This window comes from Pseudoliparis swirei, chromosome 23 (assembly GCF_029220125.1).
Source record: "Pseudoliparis swirei isolate HS2019 ecotype Mariana Trench chromosome 23, NWPU_hadal_v1, whole genome shotgun sequence".
Taxonomy (NCBI): domain Eukaryota; kingdom Metazoa; phylum Chordata; class Actinopteri; order Perciformes; family Liparidae; genus Pseudoliparis; species Pseudoliparis swirei.
In genome coordinates, this window is record NC_079410.1 from 1 (window position 1) to 23,054 (window position 23,054).

The 23,054-nt window shown below is 40.8% G+C and overlaps 1 protein-coding gene across 1 annotated transcript in view; it reads left to right on the forward strand.

The window, feature by feature from the left end:
• The first annotated feature begins 1,404 nt into the window (after positions 1 to 1,404).
• The window catches only part of LOC130188076 (transient receptor potential cation channel subfamily M member 4-like), a 57,549-nt gene continuing 35,899 nt past the window's right edge, over positions 1,405 to 23,054 (forward strand). The window contains exons 1-5 of the mRNA XM_056406144.1: positions 1,405 to 1,665; positions 18,628 to 18,689; positions 20,067 to 20,244; positions 21,590 to 21,770; positions 22,082 to 22,251. Of these exons, the coding sequence (XP_056262119.1) occupies positions 1,405 to 1,665; positions 18,628 to 18,689; positions 20,067 to 20,244; positions 21,590 to 21,770; positions 22,082 to 22,251 (852 nt within the window). The remainder of the gene's footprint in view (positions 1,666 to 18,627; positions 18,690 to 20,066; positions 20,245 to 21,589; positions 21,771 to 22,081; positions 22,252 to 23,054) is intronic.

A 23,054-nucleotide genomic window follows, 5' to 3' on the forward strand; every position in this document is an offset into this window, starting at 1 on the left:
ATTTCATCATGCGGGCCAAAGATAATTCATTCACGGGCCGGATGTGGCCACGAGTTTGACGCATGTGATCTAGAATAATTCAACAATAGTACTAACAACAACTAATTAAAGCACCTATCAGAATGTAGGTAGCTCATAGAGAGACATCACACGTGTTGTCATAAGCAGTCCAAGTTCCTCTACCAACTCGAAGCCTCCCCAGGGTCCTAGTGCCCGGGGATCACATGGTTAAGTATGATGATGGCTAGTCGCAGTGGTTCTCGACTGGTCTGACTCTGGGACCCACCATCTCCCCTCAAGAATCTGCAGCCATTTTTAAACAAACTCAACAGCAATTATGCACAAACAAAAATGTCCAATAATTCACTTTATTATTTTTCATTTCCAAATTGCTTTACGTTACCTGATGGATTAATGTAATTATTTGACTTTGTTTACATCTCCGTCTCCTGAATGTAGCTGAAATTACCTGAATGAATTGTTTAAGTTCCATAGCCTGTAACCCTACAAGGGTGGGGTGGGTGGGGTTGGGAATGAGGTTTTAAATTTAAATCTGTAATTGCCCTGAGATGTGTGAACCCTCTTCCCTGGTGGGATAAAAACTGTGAAAATCAATAAAACATATTTTAAAAAACAAAACAAAAACGTCCAATAACTAACTTTACCTTATAAAACACACTCACTGAATCCATGACAAACAATGTACTCATAAGCTCACTGACTTGAGGAGCAGCTTTTGCACAAATTCTAAATAAATAAAATAAAATTGAAATTCTAAATAAAATATTCAAAAGGATTCATATATACAAAATGTACTTGTCTTGTTATTACGTCATCGGTAGGTAAATACTTATCTCATCAGAAGGTAAATATTTACCTCATCAGTTGGTAAATACTTGTGCTTTACATAAAATTAAGCAGCACTGCAACCTGAGGAGTAACACTGACGGACCCGAGGCTGGAGGAATGTCTAATGGGAGAAGCTACATTTTATATTCAGTAGGATGTTTAATTTAATTATCCTACAAACCAAAGTCTCCCCCATGTCCGGATGGTTTGATCCAAACTGGCACACGCTGCTGAAAACATAGAGGGACGAGCCGGCCTTACAAACGACAATCCGCTGCATAAAAAAGCCCCTTCAAAATAAAATCACAGGATAAAAAAAATATATATAAAAAAATAATAATAATATTTCTAATTTCTAATGTATTTGCTCAGACAAAGGCCCGCGACCCACTTAAAACGGGTCCGCGATTTTAAGTGGGTCCCTAACGCACGCACATATGTAGCATGTTAGGGTTATAAGTAACATATGGACGTGAAAACAATTTAAAAAAAAAAAAAAAAAATTCTAAAAATCTAAAGAACTAAAAGATTTAGAAATTGTTTTTAAAGCCAATAATGCCAAATAATTTGGAGGCGCTGCAGAACATTTCAGCTGAGTGTCGGTCTCTTGTTGCTCTCAGCCGGAAGAGAGGCGGGCTGCTCTGGTTTAGTGAGCGGGGCGGACTGACGTTTGTGGGCGGGGCTGCAGCTGTTACCCAGCACACCCGGATCTCTGCGCGAGACTCCGCGCCTCGGCTGCAGCGCGTGATGGAGGTGCGGCAGAGAGAGAGGGACGGGGAGGGGGGGCGCGTTGGGAGTAAGAAGGAAAGTGACCAGGTAGGATGTGTGTGAACCGGGACGATCTGTGTCAATTATATATGTATATATATAGTTATCGTTAATATAAATATAATGTTAATATAAAGTTAACTGGGCCTTTATTACACTCTCTGTACAGTGATCTTTATGAGAATCAATACAGTGATGATAACTGTGTCTTTATTAGTAATAATACAGTTATAATAACTGTATCTTTATTAGTATTAGTACAGTTATAATAACTGTGTCTTTATTAGTATTAGTACACTGATGATAACTACGACTTTATTAGTAATAATACAGTGATGATAACTAAGTCTTTATTAGTATAAATAGTGATAATAACTGTCTTTATTAGTAATAATACAGTGATAATAATGGTAGCATTATTGGTATTAATATAGTGATGATAACTGTGTCTTTATGAGAATGAATACAGTGATGATAACTTATATTTATATTATATATATATATAACAGTTTCTCTATTAGTATTAGTAAAGTTATAATAACTGTATTTGTATTAGTAATAATACTGTGATGATTGTGTCTTTATTAGTAATAATACAGTGATAATAACGGTGCCATTATTGGTATTAATACAGTGATGATAACTGTGTCTTTATTAGTATTAGCATGTAAATATATAAATGAGAGAAGAACTTGTATTCATGTGCTGGGGTGAAGTTATTGCAGTGTCAGCCTAAAGCCCTCACCCTTTATGCTGACACTGCAATAACTTCATAATAATAAGCCCGTGGCGCCATTATTGATTGGCTGTACTCTTCTCTTCAATTGGTAGATCTTAGACCAGACATGGGCAAACTACGGCCCGCGGGCCATATCCGGCCCGTTAGGCTTTTTAATCCGGCCCGCTGAACTTGTCCAAATCGCAACGTTGTTTACTTCCGGTGTGCGTTGGCGCGGAAAGTACTCGTCACACGAAACCCTTCACCATGATTTGTCAATCCGTTTGTCTGTCAACATTTTGCGAAAAAACAACAACCAATGAACACTCAGTAAATCACAAAGGACCTGCCCACCACACAGGTGAGGCTCATTTAGAAACAGCCGCAGTGATTTTGGCAAGCAGCGCGGAGCCTCAGGAGGAGGAGGTGCTGCAGAGCCACGAGGAGGAACACGCAGCCAGAAGAGGTCCACTTGGACCGGGTAAGAGTCTTTACTACACGTTACGTGTCCATTAAGACCCTGTTTACACGATGGGAAAACGCATATATTTTCATGCGTTTTGGCCTTTCATTTACACAAAAACTGAGGTTTTATCACGGAAAACGATCATTTCTAAAAACTCCGGCCAAAGTGGAGATTTCTGAAAACTCCGTTTTTGTGTTTGCGTGTGAACTAGGTCAAACGGAGTTTTAGGTTGTCAAACGTCACAGTATGCGACTAAAAATGCTTCACGTCATGTGAGCGTCCGATGTTTACAGTTAGTTTGGCCGCTCCTACCAGGGTTGCCAGGTCTGTGTGTACCAGCCCAATATCAGAACTCAAAATATGCCCGTGCCAAACCATATACACTGCTTTTAAAGTGTGTATGTGGACGTGTCCAATGTCCATGTGTGTACGTGCTGATCTGGAGTCAGTTTGGTAGGATTTGTGTATAAATAAATTATTTCATTTAAAATATGGATTTTTATTTAAAGATATTCATGTAATTTGCATGCAAAATAGGTCTACCCGAACCAGCGGACAACAAATTCAACCCGCGGCAACACTTCAAAAGTAGCCCAATTCTGCGGGAAAACCGCGGACCTGGCAACACTGGCTCCTACGTCCAGTGTCGACTGCCTTCATTTTCGTTGTCAGGTGCGCCCGAGTTATTTCCTCCTTGACATGAGGATACTTCTCGGAGGTCTCGAGTCTTGGGAATTCTGATTGGTTTGCATGTCTTTATCCTTCTCGTTACACTGCCGACTACAGGTTTGGCATAGTTATGACGGCGCCCAGGGGCGTATTTATGCGGGTTCATATAAACAGAAACTTTTTTGAAAACGACCTTGTGTGTACAACGTTATTTTTGAAAACGGAGGGGCAGAAATATTCGTTTCTGTAAATACCCGGCTATGTGTAAACGTGGCCTAAGTGTCCCGTCACGGTGTCCGTTCCATGTCCGCGGTGCTGACTAGTCTTGTATTTTACAGAGAGGATTCACCAGCGCCTGCAGCTCAACCTGCAGCTCAACCTGCCCGGCCAGCAGAGAGGTCTCGTGCCCCGGAGGACCACTAGCATGACATGATGTTATTATCATGAAGCCATATTGTAAATAGTCTGTGCCAATAGTTGTGTTCTGTTTTCTATTTCTCAACATGTATATAATGTAGTTTCATTTATTTATGTACAATACATATTTATTTGAAAAAAAAAAATTTAATGGTCATTTTTTATTTGCACACAACCCATGAAGCTTTATCTGCAATATGAAGTCATTTCTCAGTCCCATCTTTATCATTTTGGTGAATGTGTGACGGACCACATCATTTTTACTCAAAAAACGATAATAACAAATTTAGTTTTCCACATTTATTTACATGTATCTAGCATTGTATTCAGATATTTCACTGCTTTTGTGAACCTATGACCTTTGGTAAACCAATTTCAAACACCAAAACAGTTCGTCCACATGATTAAAGGTGTGTTTTCAGAAGAGATATGAATAATTTTTTAAAATCGAAATTCAATTTCAGATTTAGGGCCATATTTTCTCTTTCCACTTGTACCTGAGGACAATTGTGCCTCATTATATAGAGAGCTGAGACAATCCGTCCATTATTTTGCGGGGTTTAAAACAATTAGAAATTATTGAGCTTGATTAATTCGTTGGGTAATAATATGTTTTGAATGTTGAAAGTGCTTCCATTGATCTTTTTCCAGTAAATGTCGATTTCTTTAACTTTGCACCTTCAATTGAAATGTATAAAAAACAGACGCAATCTCCAGGTTTAATAAATTACATTGTGTGTCCAAATGCTCCTGGCCCGGCCCCTCTGTCAAATTTTAGAACCGATTGTGGCCCGCAAGTCAAAAAGTTTGCCCACCCCTGTCTTAGACCAAAACTCAAAACACAATGATTAACACATTGAATTGCTGAGTCAAAAAAGAAAAAAGATGAAATCTATTTATAAAAACAGATGAGATCTATTTCCATAATGTTTATGTTTGACTTTTGTTTGGTATTTTTTTCCATATTTTCATATTCGCTTGAAGCAAAACAAGCCTGTTTTTTTCCTGGGCTGAGTTTAGGGACAACATGTTAGGTGTTCAAGTCCCGTCACGACAGCCCTGCAGCGCTCTTATGATGGAAACACAGACATAGGAACAAGAGCAGGAATGCACGGTTTGTGTTTGGTATTATGTAACGTTGCATGTTGTGGAGAGCATGTCATTGGTAATTATATTCCCACCATTTATTCATCTATGGACTATTCAAACATTGCACACAGCACCAACACATTTAAAGAGTTATAGATATGCAATAACATAGCAGAAACATAAATAATGACATATGTTTATGCATTATATTGATGGCTTGTATCTGAATGGCAAAGTGCTTCAATATTAGTGAAGCTGGTATAAACACAGAATATGAGGTTGGGCTAGAAGTAAAATCATCATCACCAATATAAATATCACAATACATGATATTTATATATATTCATACTAAATTCAATTTATTTTGTATAGCCCCAAAATCACAAATTATCCTGAGATGGTTTAACAATCTGTACGCATATGACATCCTGTGACCTTTGACCCTCACATCGGTTCAGAGAGAAACTCCCCATAAAACCCTTGAATGAATATTCAATAAATTATTCATATAATGAGTGAAAAAAGAACGACTAATAAGAATAACAGCAACAGCAGATATAGTATTAATAATTAATAATAATAATAATAATAGCAGTAATGGTATTGAAAATATTAATTACAATGCAGCTAATAATAATAATAATAATAATAATGATAATAGCAGGACGTGTCGGTCCAGATTACACCATGATCACACTATGTGAGGTCTATTTAGAATATAATAAAATAGTCAGTTTCATGTAACGATATACCGCCACGTCTCTCGAGCTAAATGCTCGCCACGCTGAGCTGAGTGTGGTGAACGTGGCTCAACGCCGCTTCCTGTCGCCGCACATGGAAACCAATCGGGCCGTTCCTCCGCCCGGCGTCTCGTCTACGTTCTACATTCCATCTTCATCATCTTCTATTATCTTCATCAGCCCATTTCCCCCCAAAAGGTCCAGCCCGACATGTGTGACCGCCCCCCCTCCAGCCCAGTTAGTTGCATTTAACATCTCGATGGCCGCTGACCTCACGGAGGCGTCTTCAGACGTCGCCACAGTAATCACAACAAATATGACTTTGATTACTTTGATAGTTTCTACAAGCTTTTTATTTTGTTATTTTTTGTTGTTATTTAGGAGTTATTTTTTAAGCATACATTGGATTTTGTAAATTACTTGACTAATGTTTAACATCTTCAATTTTATTTCATATTGTACTATTATATACTTTTTATTTTTTATTTTAAAATTTATTTATTTATTTATATTTATGTTATTTATTTATTTATACTATTGTACCCCCCCCCCCCCCCCCGACACACACACTAATAAAACACATTGGGGCTGTGGGGTGTCAAAGGTGTGGAGACGGGCACTAAAATGGGCCGCTTCAGGTCGAGCAGCAAATGACAGCATGAATGCAAATATCAACCTGAAAATGAGGGACACGTATTCCCTTTATGGCATTACATAACACATGTTTTCATAATGTTTGATCGTTGTTTGATTCATTTAAAGAAGTTAAGGAGTTTACCTGAAAAGCCGATACTCCTTCAAGACCGGGATCAGGGCAGACCAGTTCCCTTTCTCATATTACCGTATGGGTTGTTAAGGGCCAAATCAACTCTTAAGGGTTCTACTCATTTCTTTTATTGTTTAAATGTTTCTCATCTCAAGCTGAACTAACTCAAGAGTTTAAGTGTTTCTCATCTCAAGCTGAACTAAGTCCAGATTTTAAGTGTTTCTCATCTCAAGTTGAACTAAGTCAAGATGTTAAGTGTTTCTCATCTCAGGGTAAACTAACTCAAGAGTTTAAGTGTTTCTCATCTCGAGAGTTTTTACTAAGCCTGCGTTCCCTACCAGGGCCCCGAATGAATAACAAGAAATGAGTAAAAAATAAACAGAAACACAAAATCTTCGAGATACAGATCTTCCAACGATGCCACACGGTCCAGTATAAGTAGAAAAAGCCGGCGGCATTGAACCGGACTGCGACAGGAAGGGTGTTGACCGTGGCTATTAGTTTAAGCAATAGCAGATGATCCTCTCTGCGGGCACGTTCTCGCCAACACGCACACTTCCTGTGCGGCAGCGAGCGGTCATTTTCATCGTTTACTGACACATATGCTTGTGTTTTGACCTTCCGTTTGTCTCTTTGCTGAGTTGGTCTGGTGCGATGGAAGAATTCTGATCGGCGACTTTCCAGCGTGAAGAGGGTGCATAGAGAGCTCGATGATGTCTGGACGACACTAAAGGTGCGTTCACACCAAAAGCGAAGCGATTTTTTCGCGCGACCGAATCCCATGAAAAGTCAACGTACAGACGCGTGTGGCTGCGATAGACGACATTTTTTACGGGCGCCGCGTTTGGGGAGACGCGTTTTCAGCGGCGCAATTGTCGCCGCTAGTTGAAATATTTCAACTTTGAGGCGATAATTTCTCAACTCGGGCCAATCAGCTCTTGAGTTGCTCCGCGCGTCATCGAACCAGAAGACGTAAAAGTTATCTTCATCGGTGGAAGTGACTGAGCTGTGTGAGCCTACGGGTGATGTCATGTATATACAGGACTGTCTCAGAAAATTAGAATATTGTGATGAAGTTCTTTATTTTCTGCAATGCAATTAAAAAAACAAAAATGTCATGCATTCTGGATTCATTACAAATCAACTGAAATATTGCAAGCCTTTTATTCTTTTAATATTGCTGATTATGGCTTACAGCTTAAGAAAACTCAAATATCCTATCTCTAAATATTAGAATATCATGAAAAAGTATACTAGTAGGGTATTAAACAAATCACTTGAATTGTCTAATTAACTCGAAACACCTGCAAGGGTTTCCTGAGCCTTGACAAACACTCAGCTGTTATAAATCTTTTTTTAACTTGGTCTGAGGAAATATTAAAATTTTATGAGATAGGATTTTAGAGTTTTCTTAAGCTGTAAGCCATAATCAGCAATATTAAAAGAATAAAAGGCTTGCAATATTTCAGTTGATTTGTAATGAATCCAGAATGCATGACATTTTTGTTTTTTTAATTGCATTACAGAAAATAAAGAACTTCATCACAATATTCTAATTTTCTGAGACAGTCCTGTATATGATATTAATGTCATCAACCCAAACACGAGGGCGTTAGTGTGTGGGATGTCCACAACAAGTATAAAGCAGAACTAGTGGTTAGTTATTCTGGTGGATGAAGGAAATGATAACGGTCTTTACGGAGACGAGACACTGAGATAAGCCCCGCCCCTCGCGGAGCTTCGCAGCGCTTATGGCGTGAACACGGTGAATGGTCGAGCGAGTAAACGCACGCGTTTTGGGCGACGCAACAAATCGCTTCGCTTTTGGTGTGAGCGCACCTTATAGCCCCATAATGGAGTTTTCCCCTTGGAGCGCCCTCTTCAGTATTTAACGTTTACTTCAGTGTCGTAAATACCCAGTTACGATAGATGCAGCCTCGCATACACTTGTATTGCTGACCAGACAAAGTCAGAAACCAAGAAATTATGTCAACCGATAAGGTAAGAATATTCAAAGATTTTACATAAATATGACTGCATAGTTTTATTCATTGTGATATCGGAGATGAATGCTAACATAACCAAAAGAATGACAACATTTAGTTTAGATGAAATACCGATCGCGTTTTCAGCCTATATACGTTGTTTTCTAAATGTTTGAATGTGGAGTACGTGTGATCGAATACGATATTGTTGACAACACCAAAAAGCTACATATTCATAATTTACATTGGAACGTGTAATTCATGACAAGAGACTTCGCTTGCTTCGCCCTTATACTGTAGCTGCGAGCGTGGACTGGCACTATATGACATTGCGTAATCACTGCCAGAAAGCAGGTCGAAGTACATCCGCCCCGGATCGGGCGGCCCCAGAATCCTACATAGCGGAGTTATTTCCCCACAGACCCCCGATGGCAATGGCGGAGGCGCAAATCGCCATATTAAAAGGCATTGTTGCGGCACAATTTTTTTCAAGTTGTTATTTTAAGGTACAATTGTTGCATAATGTTACTTTAAGCCAGAGCGGTCCATCTTGAATATGCAAATCAGATGTGCCTGCTGTCTGATCCTGAGCACGTGCTCCCTTTGCTTTTCTCACAAAAGCATATTTCCAGAAGTGAACATGTTGTCACGGCGCAATTAGAGTGGACCCAAAAGCACGACTCAGACAGGAGTAACAAAGAATACTGTCTTTGGTTGGAAACAGGCTGGGTCAAAACCGGGAGATCAGTCGAAGAAGCAAACAAGTCCAAAAAGGGGCAGGGCAGAGAATCAGAGGTCAGGGCAAACAGGCAGGGTCAGAACAGGCAGGTCAGGAATATACTCAAATAACGCTGGAGAACCTGGCACGAAAACACAAGACAATCTGGCAGAGGACAAGTGGAAGTGAGGGCGCTAAATAGTGAGGGACTAATGAGGGGATGGGCTGCAGGTGAGAAGGGCGTGAGGACCAGGTGAAGGGAATGAGGGACTAACGAGGTGATCAGAGGCAGGTGAGGGGAGTTGGATTGACGAGATGGCGTGACAGGATGAAAAGAACTATTACAAAAAGGAAGGCGTGGAGCAAAACTGTTACACATGTCCCGAGGCAGACGGGTGGAACGAGTTCTCACTGTTGACAGATAAAGTTTCAATTTGAATGGCTTCGTTTGGAAGCGACCGCTTCTTTTAATTGGTGGAAAGCATTTTTAACGGCCGAGTTCAGACCAATGTGGGCCACGATCGTGCCTCAGCTTGAATCGGTCGGCACTCATTCCTGACATGTCTTTCATTTCCTGTCTGGCTTTCATCTTCTGGCTGCTCCTCCGACAACTTCTGTTCCTTTTGTTTCAAACAGCCCAACCCCTCATCAGCGATTGTCTTAATCCTCTCGGTGTGATCACGTGATCGTGCACATGAGGCGGCTCGGGGCCCGAGACTGATGGGGTTAGAATGAGCCAATAACATCCAAACCACGTGTTGTGAGTCGGGCTTATGTTCAGCTGAGGCCAGTGCCGCTGCTAGCCATGTTGCCCATGTTTTGAGCAATTACATATATCTCTTGTTCTGCCTGTTTTGTGATATACATGCCTAAAAGGGGCCTAATATTTCTATACTGAAATAATATTGGCATTATAATTATTATAACTTTTTTTTAGTCGCCTATTTTTTTTTGCCGCCCCCTCAGGACTCGGTGCCCTACGCTCATGGGAGCGGCGGCGCTGGCTGAGGCTGATATGAGGCTCCAGCAGTTTGAGTTTGGACATATCCTGTTTGGATTTTTGCGCCGGCTCGGCGGTACGTGTAGGCACTCCAAAGGGGTACGTGATTTAAAATTAGCATCCGTTCAAAAATCCTTTAAAAATAGTAATTTAATAAATATTCAATACAATTTAGGTGTAAGTTCATGATCAGAATTATAATTTATTTAAAAAAAGAATTAATTAAAAGACAAAAGACAATACATAGACATAACACCAAGAGAGCGAAACAGAACATACTTTTATATAGTATATTAAATCACAGGGCTGTGTTTTACATATTTTTTTAACCATGAAAGATTTTGCGCTGGTTTGGGGGTACTTGGCTGAAAAGATATTTCACAAGGGGTACTGTTGTGGCAAAATGAAGAGTAGAGACGCAATGATTTTATGTAGCAAATCCAGCGGGACTGTATTAATGAGCACAAAGCAACATCCAACAAGTGAACAAATCCATCTTTTTAGCATCTTTAGCACATATTTGTAATGTATATTTAGCCCCTCCCATCAGACCTTTTAACCAATCACATCAATTATTTGAAGAGCCAGGCACATGATTTACTCTGGTTGGATTAAGGTGACAGTGACCCAACAGTACATCGCTGGAACCAGGCGGAGAACCATTGGTCTATGTGGCAGCAGTCATAATAAAGTTATCATTCAGAATAGTAATGCATTGTCTTAACATGAACTTTGGAATATTAGTTTTATTCTTTAACTCAAAACCTGTTTCTATGTTCCTACGGGGCACCTTGATTTGAAGACGTGTGGAACCATTCTTGATGACATTGGCCCGAGTAAGTGGTGCCTGTGCACTAGTGTTTGTAGATCGTGTTGGGCAGACCGAACCAACAACATGTGGAGTGTGACCCGGAGTCTGGTGATCCGGCTGGATCAGGAAACATAGGAGTCATCAAGAGCCACAGGCAGGCTCTTGAGAATAGAGTTACACTGTGATATGAAAAGTATAACTTTACAAAGCTGCGCCATGTTGCTCTGGAAAGGAGCGCTTACAGCAGGCCTATTCAACTAGCGGCCCGAGGGCCGGATACGGCCCGTTTGAATTTAACTATGGCCCGCAAGACTGCCTGCAAATCAGTATAGCTTGGTAAGAAAAAATAAAACTGACGGACACGCCTCTTTTATACATTGAGACATCTAACCCAGAGCCATTGAGTTTCACTGTTGCCTCAACCAAACCTGTATGGTTACATCTTTATGTTACGCACCCATGTTGGTTGCCGGTGTTACACCCCTACTGGTTTTCAGACCTACTGGTTTCCCTACGCGTGCGTGCGTTGTGTTCTCTTCACATCTGCAGCGGGGCTCTGTCTCGCTCACCAGATTCGTCACACATTCACAAACATATTGCTGGAGATCTTCAAGCCGCCGTTCATATCCATTGCGGCGATTACGATTGTATAAGTGAGCAGTGCATCACAGCCACGGATGAAGAAATACATTTTCGAAAAAATAAAAATAAAAAGATCGCCCGACCTGGTTTCGATCCCTTTCACGCAAAAGGAGACTGCACTCAAAGACACGCAGTCTGTGTGCTGCACCACCAAATATTAGTTTCAGCTCAAGTAATTTATATATTGATCCATTAAGTCACATTTCTTATGTTTTCATGGGAACAGTTTGGTTGAAGGGATCTGAAACAACTGGTTACCTTGAGCGGATATTTACACTTTGAAACATGTTTATAGTGATGCTTGTTCGCAACACTTTTGCCACACAATACCGACGCATTTTCGTGTGTGACTGTTTACCTGTGGAAATATACATTACTGTTTTTCATTTTTAGCCATTATTTGATCAATATTCTGTGCGGCCCTCACACCCCCCGTGATTTTCTTATTCGGCCCACTTGCTACTGAAGTTGAATAGCCCTGATTTACAGAGACAGGCAGAGCGACGGGTGATATAATATATATTAAACATGAAAGCATGTAAACATGTTCTAGAAAGCCACAACACGACTTACTCAGTGAACTAACGGAGTCAGTGGTTAGCAGGTCCGTCTGTCACTCGTCACGTTACATTATTAAATATCATTTAGCGGACGCTTTTATCCAAAGAGACTCACAATAAGTTCATCAACCAAGAGGACAAACTCAGAACAACAGGAAACAAGAAAGTAACGTCTCTTCAAGATAGTCGAACTAAAAAAATACCATAAGTAATAACATGAGTAATACTATGAGTAATACTATGAATAATACCATAAGTAATACCATAAGTAATACCATAAGTAATAACATGACTAATACCATGAGTAATACCATGAGTAATACCATGAGTAATACCATAAGAAATACCATAAGTAATACCATGAGTAATACCATAAGTAATACTATGAATAATACCATAAGTAATACCATAAGTAATACCATAAGTAATACCATGAGTAATAACATGACTAATACCATGAGTAATACCATGAGTAATACCATAAGTAATACCATGAGTAATACTATGAGTAATACCATAAGTAATATCATGACTAATACCATAAGTAATATCATAAATAATACAATAAGTAATACCATAAGTAATACCACAAGTAATACCATAAGTAATATTATAATACCATAAGTAATACTATAAGTAATACCATAAGTAATACTATAATACCATAAGTAATACCATAAGTAATACCATAAGTAATACTATAAGTAATACCATGAGTAAGACGGTGAGTAATACTATAAGTAATACCATGAGCAATACTATAAGTAATACTATAAGTAATACCATTAGTAATACCATAGTAATACTATAAGTAATACTATAAGTAATACCATTAGTAATACCATAGTAATACTATAAGTAATACTATAAGTAATAACCATTAGTAATACCATAATACCATCTTTTTTTTTTTAACTCAAAATTGTCTGGCAGCCATATGCCGTCACCAGAAGAGCCATATATGGCTCGCGAGCCATAGGTTCCCAACCCCTGAATGCAACATGAATGTAAGTCGCTTTGGATAAAACCGTCAGCTAAATATAATGTAATCTTGTATAATGTTTGTGAGACATCTGAAGGATCCTGTCATTCCTGTCATGGACGTTTACTAAATTCTCTGAAGAGGCAAAATATTGTTTCCAATCATAAGAGTCCCATATTCACACCAGGATGCAACGTCCTGGAGAGAGTCCAAGGGTTTAACCACGGCTCCCAAAATAACTTTGGGCTCGGGGAGAAATCAGATTGTATTTTGCATAACGAGTTGATGAGTAATGACTTTTGATCATTTGAGTACACTTTTGCTGATAATCCTTCTAAATAAATTTAGCAACATGTTTATTTTGGAAGACTTGTTGGGTGTAGTTGTTCTACATTTGCTTAAGGAAAGGAACCAAGTATACTTCCTCTTCCATCGCTGCAGTGTGTGTGTGTGTCGATGCACAACCCAACTTCCTGTGTGCATGTAAACGCACTGTCTTATCTCTTCAACACAGAGCAACCAACACGAAGAAGAAAGAAGAAGAGAGTCAGTTACATCACAAGACAGGCTTAAAAATGTATTTTACAGTTACATCACAAGACAGGCTTATAAATGTATCTTACAGCTCAGATTTGTAGTTGTTATGACGTCATATGTGTTTCTAGGTTATGTAATATGTTGTGTAGTGTACTAGCAGTGGTGGGCCGTCAGGGCCAGCAAGGCCTTCTCTGCTGGCCTAAACATCATCAGAATATATATATATTTTTTAAAGAAATTTTCCCACTAATATGTATTCAATTATTCCCCAGAGTTATACTCTTCATTTCATAGCTTTCCTCTTGGTTGCACTGCTTCCAGCCCCAGGTTGAGATTTGGAGGGCTGGTCTTTATGTTAGATCTTTTATCCAATCATATTCAGCCATCGTGTGTTGCCAGGGGGCTAACATCTGCCCTTAGGCCTTCAGAATCAACATTGCGGGCGCTGGTAGCTTCAAGTGAATGGGAATGACAATGTTGTGTCAACCAATCAGCTTTAGAGTTGGCTCCTGTAGGCCTTCTAGCTGGCCCCGGAACCAGCACAGGAGCCAGCTAGCAGGCGTAGTGCGTGCACGTCTTTTGATTGGATTACCAATATTGAGAGGCGGGGCATATGGGCAGGTATATGCAGAACCTCAGAACTAGGATACTGAATTTGATAAACGAATTAATTCGCGTACTACTAAGCTGTTTTTTCAACCCACAATGGCGGAAGGAGGAGAAGATATCGATTTGGTCGAGGATATAATTATAACGCCATTCTCAAGACAAACTTTAAGACCGACGCTGACGCTACAAAGCCCGTCACAGGCGGGGAAGGGGTTCGTTCGCCACGTTCAAAGTTCCAACTACGAGCGATATCAATGGCTCAGGCTCCGAGAAGCTCTGCTCCCCGGATTTCTGGGAATGCCTGTTGCAAGTGATCGATTTGGTGTTTGGAGCCACACTGGCTTTGCAAACTTGAGTTGTCCAACCAAGGCAGCAACGAGACACCAAAGTACGGCTCAGCGCTTACAAGCACCGGTGCTTTTTGAAAACTTTTGGGGACACGGAGCGGATCTACAGATCAATGAACAAGCGCGCAGGGCAACGGAGCTGCACAATGAACAGGTGAAGAACAAGAGGGACATCTTGAAAAGACTCATTATTGTGTCATGTGTTTGGGTAAACAGGAACTTTCATCTTCATCATCACAGTGAAACTGCTCTGGCTGACAATGCGCTGTTTAGTGAACACACTGTAAAAAAAAGTTGGACTTAAAGTTTAAAGTTTGTGGACCAGAAATGGATAGAAGAAGAATATTAATATAACTCTGTTGCACTCCACTATGTTCTTGCCTATTAGTTGAACTGTACTGTATTGTACTCTTCCCCTGCAATTCTCTGAATAAAAATGTCAATTTCAAGGTGACGCAACGCCTGGTTATACTGCGTTTCTGTCTAACTGTATAGTGTCTAGAGCCATGGCATTATAATGATAGTAATAAGAGGTGGATTAATTCGGGTGGGACTGTGTAGGACAGACATGGGCAAACTACGGCCCGCGGGCCATATCTGGCCCGTTAGGCTTTTTAATCCGGCCCGCTGAACTTGTCAAAATCGCAACGTTGTTTACTTCCGGTGTGCGTTGGCGCGGAAAGTACTCGTCACACGAAACCCTTCACCATGATTTGTCAATCCGTTTGTCTGTCAACATTTTGCGAAAAAACAACAACCAATGAACACTCAGTAAATCACAAAGGACCTGCCCACCACACAGGTGAGGCTCATTTAGAAACAGCCGCAGTGATTTTAGCAAGCAGCGCGGGGCCTCCGGAGGAGGAGGAGCTGCAGAGCCACGAGGAGGAACACGCAGCCAGAAGAGGTCCACTTGGACCGGTAAGAGTCTTTACTACACGTTACGTGTCCATTAAGACCCCGTTTACACGATGGGAAAACGCATATATTTTCATGCGTTTTGGCCTTTCATTTACACAAAAACTGAGGTTTTATCACGGAAAACGATCATTTCTAAAAACTCCGGCCAAAGTGGAGATTTCTGAAAACTCTGTTTTTGTGTTTGCGTGTGAACTAGGTCAAACGGAGTTTTAGGTTGTCAAACGTCACAGTATGCGACTAAAAATGCTTCACGTCATGTGAGCGTCCGATGTTTACAGTTAGTTTGACGCTCCTACCAGGGTTGCCAGGTCTGTGACAAAACCAGCCCAATATCAGAACTCAAAATATGCCCGTGCCAAACCATATACACTGCTTTTAAAGTGTGTATGTGGACGTGTCCAATGTCCATGTGTGTACGTGCTGATCTGGAGTCAGTTTGGTAGGATTTGTGTATAAATAAATTATTTCATTTAAAATATGGATTTTTATTTAAAGATATTCATGTAATTTGCATGCAAAATAGGTCTACCGAACCAGTGGACAACAAATTCAACCCGGCAACACTTCAAAAGTAGCCCAATTCTGCGGGAAAACCGCGGACCTGGCAACACTGGCTCCTACGTCCAGTGTCGACTGCCTTCATTTTCGTTGTCAGGTGCGCCCGAGTTATTTCCTCCTTGACATGAGGATACTTCTCGGAGGTCTCGAGTCTTGGGAATTCTGATTGGTTTGCATGTCTTTATCCTTCTCGTTACACTGCCGACTACAGGTTTGGCATAGTTATGACGCGCCAGGGGCGTATTTATGCGGGTTCATATAAACAGAAACTTTTTTGAAAACGACCTTGTGTGTACAACGTTATTTTTGAAAACGGAGGGGCAGAAATATTCGTTTCTGTAAATACCCGGCTATGTGTAAACGTGGCCTAAGTGTCCCGTCACGGTGTCCGTTCCATGTCATGGTGCTGACTAGTCTTGTATTTTACAGAGAGGATTCACCAGCGCCTGCAGCTCAACCTGCAGCTCAACCTGCCCGGCCAGCAGAGAGGTCTCGTGCCCCGGAGGACCACTAGCATGACATGATGTTATTATCATGAAGCCATATTGTAAATAGTCTGTGCCAATAGTTGTGTTCTGTTTTCTATTTCTCAACATGTATATAATGTAGTTTTATTTATTTATGTACAATACATATTTATTTGAAAAAAAAATGTAATGGTCATTTTTTATTTGCACACAACCCATGAAGCTTTATCTGCAATATGAAGTCATTTCTCAGTCCCATCTTTATCATTTTGGTGAATGTGTGACGGACCACATCATTTTTACTCAAAAAACGATAACAAATTTAGTTTTCCACATTTATTTACATGTATCTAGCATTGTATTCAGATATTTCACTGCTTTTGTGAACCTATGACCTTTGGTAAACCAATTTCAAACACCAAAACAGTTCGTCCACATGATTAAAGGTGTGTTTTCAGAAGAGATATGAATACTTTTTAAAAATCGAACTTCAATTTTCAGATTTAGGGCCATATTTTCTCTTTCCACTTGTATCTGAGGACAATTGTGCCTCATTATATAGAGAGCTGAGACAATCCGTCCATTATTTTTGCGGGGTTTAAAACAATTAGAAATTATTGAGCTTGATTAATTCGTTGGGTAATAATATGTTTTGAATGTTGAAAGTGCTTCCATTGATCTTTTTCCAGTAAATGTCGATTTCTTTAACTTTGCACCTTCAATTGAAATGTATAAAAAACAGACGCAATCTCCAGGTTTAATAAATTACATTGCGTGTCCAAATGCTCCTGGCCCGGCCCCTCTGTCAAATTTTAGAACCGATTGTGACCCGCAAGTCAAAAAGTTTGCCCACCCCTGGTGTAGGACCTCACTGAAGGCCCAGGCCCCAGGCCCACGGCACGCCACTGTAATAGCTATACGAGCCATTTAGTGCCAGACTGCCTGATAGTTCCCTGCTGCAGCAGCGACTAGGCCCGTATTCCGTTGTGTTGTTCGGTGGTGACCTCTAGTGGCCGTAAGAGGTAGGACACGATAAGATATTCCTTTATTATTCCCCCAGCTTTAATACTATTACATACACAGTTATCATCACTATACTAATACAAATACAGACAGTTATTATCACTGTATTAATATTAATAAAGACACAGTTATTATAACTGTATTAATAGTAATAAATACACAGATATTATCACCTTATTACTACTAATAAATAAACAGTTATTATCACTGTATTAATACTAATACAGACAAAACTATTATCACTGTACTAATACTAATAAAGACACAGTTATTATAACTGTATTAATACTAATACAGACACAGCTATTATCACTGTACTAATACACAGTGGCTCAGTGGTTAGCACTGTCGCCTCACAGCACGAAGGCCCTGGGTTCGAATCCCGGTCGTTCCAGGTCCTTTCTGTGTGGAGTTTGCATGTTCTCCTCGTGTCTGCGTGGGTTTACTCCGGGTACTCCGGTTTCCCCCACCATCATAAAGACATGCACTGCAGCCTCACCCCGGTTCGTATGGATGTGAATGTATGTTGGTGGTGGTCGGAGGGGCCGTAGGCGCTGACTGGCAGCCACGCTTCCGTCAGTCTGCCCCAGGGCAGCTGTGGTTACTGATGTAGCTTACTGTGTGTATGACTACTGGACTCTGAACTGTAAAGCGACTTCGAGTGTCTAGAGAAGCGCTATATAAAATAAATGATTTTTATTATTATTATTACTAATAAAGACACAGTAATTATAACTTCATTAATACTAATAAATACACAGTTATCATCACTGTACTAATACTAATAAAGACACAGTTATCATCACTGTACTAATACTAATAAAGACACAGTTATCATCACTGTATTAATACTAATAAAGTCATAGTTATTATCACTGTATTAATACTAATAAAAACAGTTATCATCACTGTATTAATAGGTCATATGGTCATTTTGTGATTCTTTGTCAAACCGTTCTTTGTATTTTCTGCTCCTGCTGCACAGAGCTGGATTCCCAAGATCCTGAAGAAGCGAGTTTGTACCACTTTTGTTGAAGACTCTTTCAGGTGAGTAACTTCTTTTTCAGTTTGTTTCTAAAATGCATACATATTGGAATTTAATGACGTGAAAGGAGTCGCCAACCTTCGGTTCTGAAGGGTGAAGCCAATTCCCTCATTTCAAAGAACTCAAGCTCTACATTCAGTACCGGACATCATCTGTTAAGCCTATATGACATAAATGTAGGACCCATCTTGGTTTCTAATCTCACTTTTATTATCAGTTAAAAAAATTATAATAATATAATAATAATATATTTTTTATTTTAACATATTCTTTCATGATGATTTGCAGCCTCCATTGAACCTCTTTGCATCGGCTTCCACTTGATTTGAGAATGGATTTAAGGTTTCACTCAGACTCCGTAGCTCGGCTCAAGCGTACATATGTGCCCACCTTATTGTGGATTTATTGCCCCCCCCCCCCAAAATGGAACAACCCTCCTGTTGAAATTTGATTGAGAAATAGAGATTAGAGTCGTACCCTAATTTCAATTCATTTTTTAAAATATAGCCCAATATCACAAATTACAAATTAGGAGGAGTAGGAAGGAGGTGGAGTGGTGGGCAGGAGGCATCAGACACAGCCAGGTCCAATGGACCCTATGATACTTGAAGTCACAGAGACTGGAGGGATGTAAATTCATCCATAAGGAGAGAGTCCTTTAGATATGAGAAGTCCTTTAGATAAGATCTATCCTTTAGATAGGATCTTGAAGTCCTTTAGATATGGATCTATCCTTTAGATAGGATCTTGAAGTCCTTTAGATAGGATCTATCCTTTAGATAGGATCTTGAAGTCCTTTAGATAGGATCTATCCTTTAGATAGGATCTTGAAGTCCTTTAGATAGGATCTATCCTTTAGATAGGATCTTGAAGTCCTTTAGATAGGATCTATGACGTCTCATAGGGTCCCTATGAGACGTCATATATCCTATCTGCCTGATGGATCATCGAGGTCTGGATCGTGGAATATGCCTACTACCAACGATGCCATTGCCCTGTTGAGACTCCGCCCACTCCTCCTATCTACCTCCATCTGCCTGATGGATCACCTCCTATGTTGCTCTCCTGAAGGTTTATTCCCTTTTTCCCCCTGAAGGGTTGTTTGGGAGTTGTTCCTGATCCGATGTGAGGTTCTGGGACAGGGATGTCATATGTGTACAGATTGTAAAGCACTCTGAGACAAATTAGTAATTTGTGAAAATGGGCTATACAAATAAACTGAACTGAATTGAATTGAATAGAAGAGGAGATACAGGTGCTCAGTGGATCCTAAAACGTCCCCCAGCAGCCTATAAGCCCTTTTTGAAATGACCCTGGGCATTTCAGGTGTGATGGACCACGTAACATGTTTGTGTGGGTTTGTTTGGTTTGTGTGTCAGTTATGGAGCGCTGTGTCAGTGTGGTGGTGGGCGGCAGGCACACGATTCTGTGGCAACCGGGGACTTCTTTGGAGCGGCCATCGTCACTCAGTGGGACAGCAGGCAGCACTCTTCAGAGTATCCCACCGACGCCTACGGGGAACTGGAGTTTGCCGGCGCTGGAGGCAAACACAGTCATGTGAGTGAGGGTGGAGAACACACTCCGACACACTCTCCATCTATACATGCACACAGTTTAAACTTTCAGTTTATTTAAATTAGCAAACATTGTCAAACACAGTCTCAACACAAGGAGTTAATGGCTATCAGCAGCACCTCACTTTCTTGTCAATATAGAGGCATCGGTGTAACACCTACCCCTACACTGTTAGCGCTGTTAGAACTGTTACCCTTGTATGTACTGTTAGCGCTGTTAGCACTATTGCCGCTGTGTGTACTGTTAGCGCTGTTAGCACTATTGCCGCTGTGTGTACTGTTAGCGCTGTTAGCACTGTTGCAGCTGTGTGTACTGTTAGCGCTGTTAGAACTGTTGGCGCTGTTTGTACTATTAGCGCTGTTAGAACTGTTGCCTCTGTTTGTACTGTTAGCGCTGTTAGAACTGTTGCCTCTGTTTGTACTGTTAGCGCTGTTAGCACTGTTGCTTTTGTGTGTACTGTTAGCGCTGTTAGCACTGTTGCTTCTGTGTGTACTGTTAGCGCTGTTAGCACTGTTGCTTCTGTGTGTACTGTTAGTGCTGTTAGAACTGTTGCCGCTGTTTGTACTGTTAGCGCTGTTAGAACTGTTGCCGCTGTTTGTAGGCTACTGTTAGCGCTGTTAGCACTGTTGCTTCTGTGTGTACTGTTAGCGATGTTAGCACTGTTGCCACTGTTTGTACTGTTAGCGCTGTTTGCACTGTTGCCGCTGTTTGTATTGTTAGCGCTGTTAGCACTGTTACCGCTGTTTGTACTGTTAGTGCTGTTAGCACTGTTGCCGCTGTTTGTACTGTTAGCGCTGTTAGCACTGTTGCTTCTGTGTGTACTGTTAGCGCTGTTAGCACTGTTACCACTGTTTGTATTGTTAGCGCTGTTAGCACTGTTACCGCTGTTTGTACTGTTAGCGCTGTTAGCACTGTTGCCGCTGTTTGTACTGTTAGCGCTGTTGGCACCATTCGCGACTAGCTGTGGGCTTAGCAATCACGATGTTCAGAGAGCCATGTGGAGGCAAGCTCTCCATCATGGATCTGCTTTGAAATTTAAAATGCTAGCATTGGGGGGAAAAAACATCATCAATACTTCGTATAAAGTCTGCCTTTCAAAAAACATTTTCAGAAAATACAATTAATGACAAAAGTCTCACTTGTTGCTTGACCACAGAAGCACTACATCTTTTCCATAAACAGTAAAATATATAGTTTAGATTTAATTTCCATGTATATTAAAGTCAGATAAACAGTATGAACGATGTTTACATTTTTGGTGAAATACATCCTTTTCTGAATCATTGGACATATTTCGATAAATGCTTTCCTTTTTTCCCCGGTCTAGTTTCTGCGTCTGTCGAATGACACATCGCCCCAGATCGTCTACACCCTGATGATGACTCACTGGGGCCTGCCTTTACCCAATTTGGTGGTGTCGGTGGTGGGGGGGGAAGGCCATGAGAAGATTAAAACATGGGTGAGAGATGTCCTCAGAAACGGGCTGGTGAGGGCTGCACAGAGCACAGGTGAGAACCCCCAGTGACCTTTAGGGTCATCAGATACCCTTGAGAATCCAAACTGAAACCATTTTGTACAAACATTTCAAAAACTTCTGAAATATCGTTTGTATGATGTGTCATTTAGCATTACGTGGCTCGGAACATTTGACATAAACATTAATTATGACTAAAATGTGAATGAGTTCATTATTTAATTTAATTATTGAACATAGATGAAGTAGAGAAACATATTATTTACCTTCACACAGAACTTCAATGTGGAATATATATGCTGTGTAACTGCAAAGTCAATTGTATGCGTACCACCTGTTCCCCAGGGGCCTGGATCCTAACGGGGGGTCTGAAGGAGGGCGTGGCCCGCTGTGTGGGTGAGGCGGTGAGGGACCACGGGGCCGCGGCTCCAGCTATCTCCAGAAAGAAAGTGATTGCCGTGGGGCTGGCACCCTGGGGCCTGGTGCACAACCGGCAGCAGCTCGTCAATGCCAAGGTACTCATCAGGCAGGATGCGTCCCGCGAGCTGGAGCTGAGATAGTCCGCTATACAGCTTGCACCTTTGGTTTCAATTCAATTTATTTTATAGAGCCCAAAATCTCAAATTACGACATCCCTGTCCCAGGATCTCACATTGGATCAGGAACAACTTCCAAAAAATAGAAAAATGTCAGGAGGCATCAGACCCAGCCAGGCCCGATGGACACTATGAGACGTGAAGTGACAAAGACTCCGGGGAGGAAGCAGAGTTAGTCATGTGTGATGGAGAGATGAGAATTCATCCATAAGTAGAGAGAAGAGGAGAGAGGTGCTCAGTGTATCCTAAATGTCCCCCAGCAGCTATAAGCCTATAGCAGCATCCAGGGCCGGAGTGGGGCCACTTTTCAGCCCGGGAATTTCAGGCTCAAGACCAGCCCACTATTTTCATGGTAGTGGAAATTGGATAAATGAAGCAACAGTTCAGCTCTTACTATCCTGTAGTTCTTTTATTAATACCATGGTCCAACACATAATGTAAAGGTTAAATACAACAATAATAATCCACTTAAGATGAGAAGTTAACAAAAAATATGCATAACATTAAAAAAGGCAGAAGGGCATAGCAGGGGTGTCAGACTCAGATTAGGCAGTAGGCCAGATTTGTTGGAGTGAGACCTCATGGGGGCCGTCATGGTCATTGTCATGGTCATTATCATTTTTCTGCATGAGTATTATATAGTGGTGATTTACTCCTTTACTACACACACTAATGAGCAAACAATGCATATTGGTTCATCAAGTACTGTCATATACTGCTCT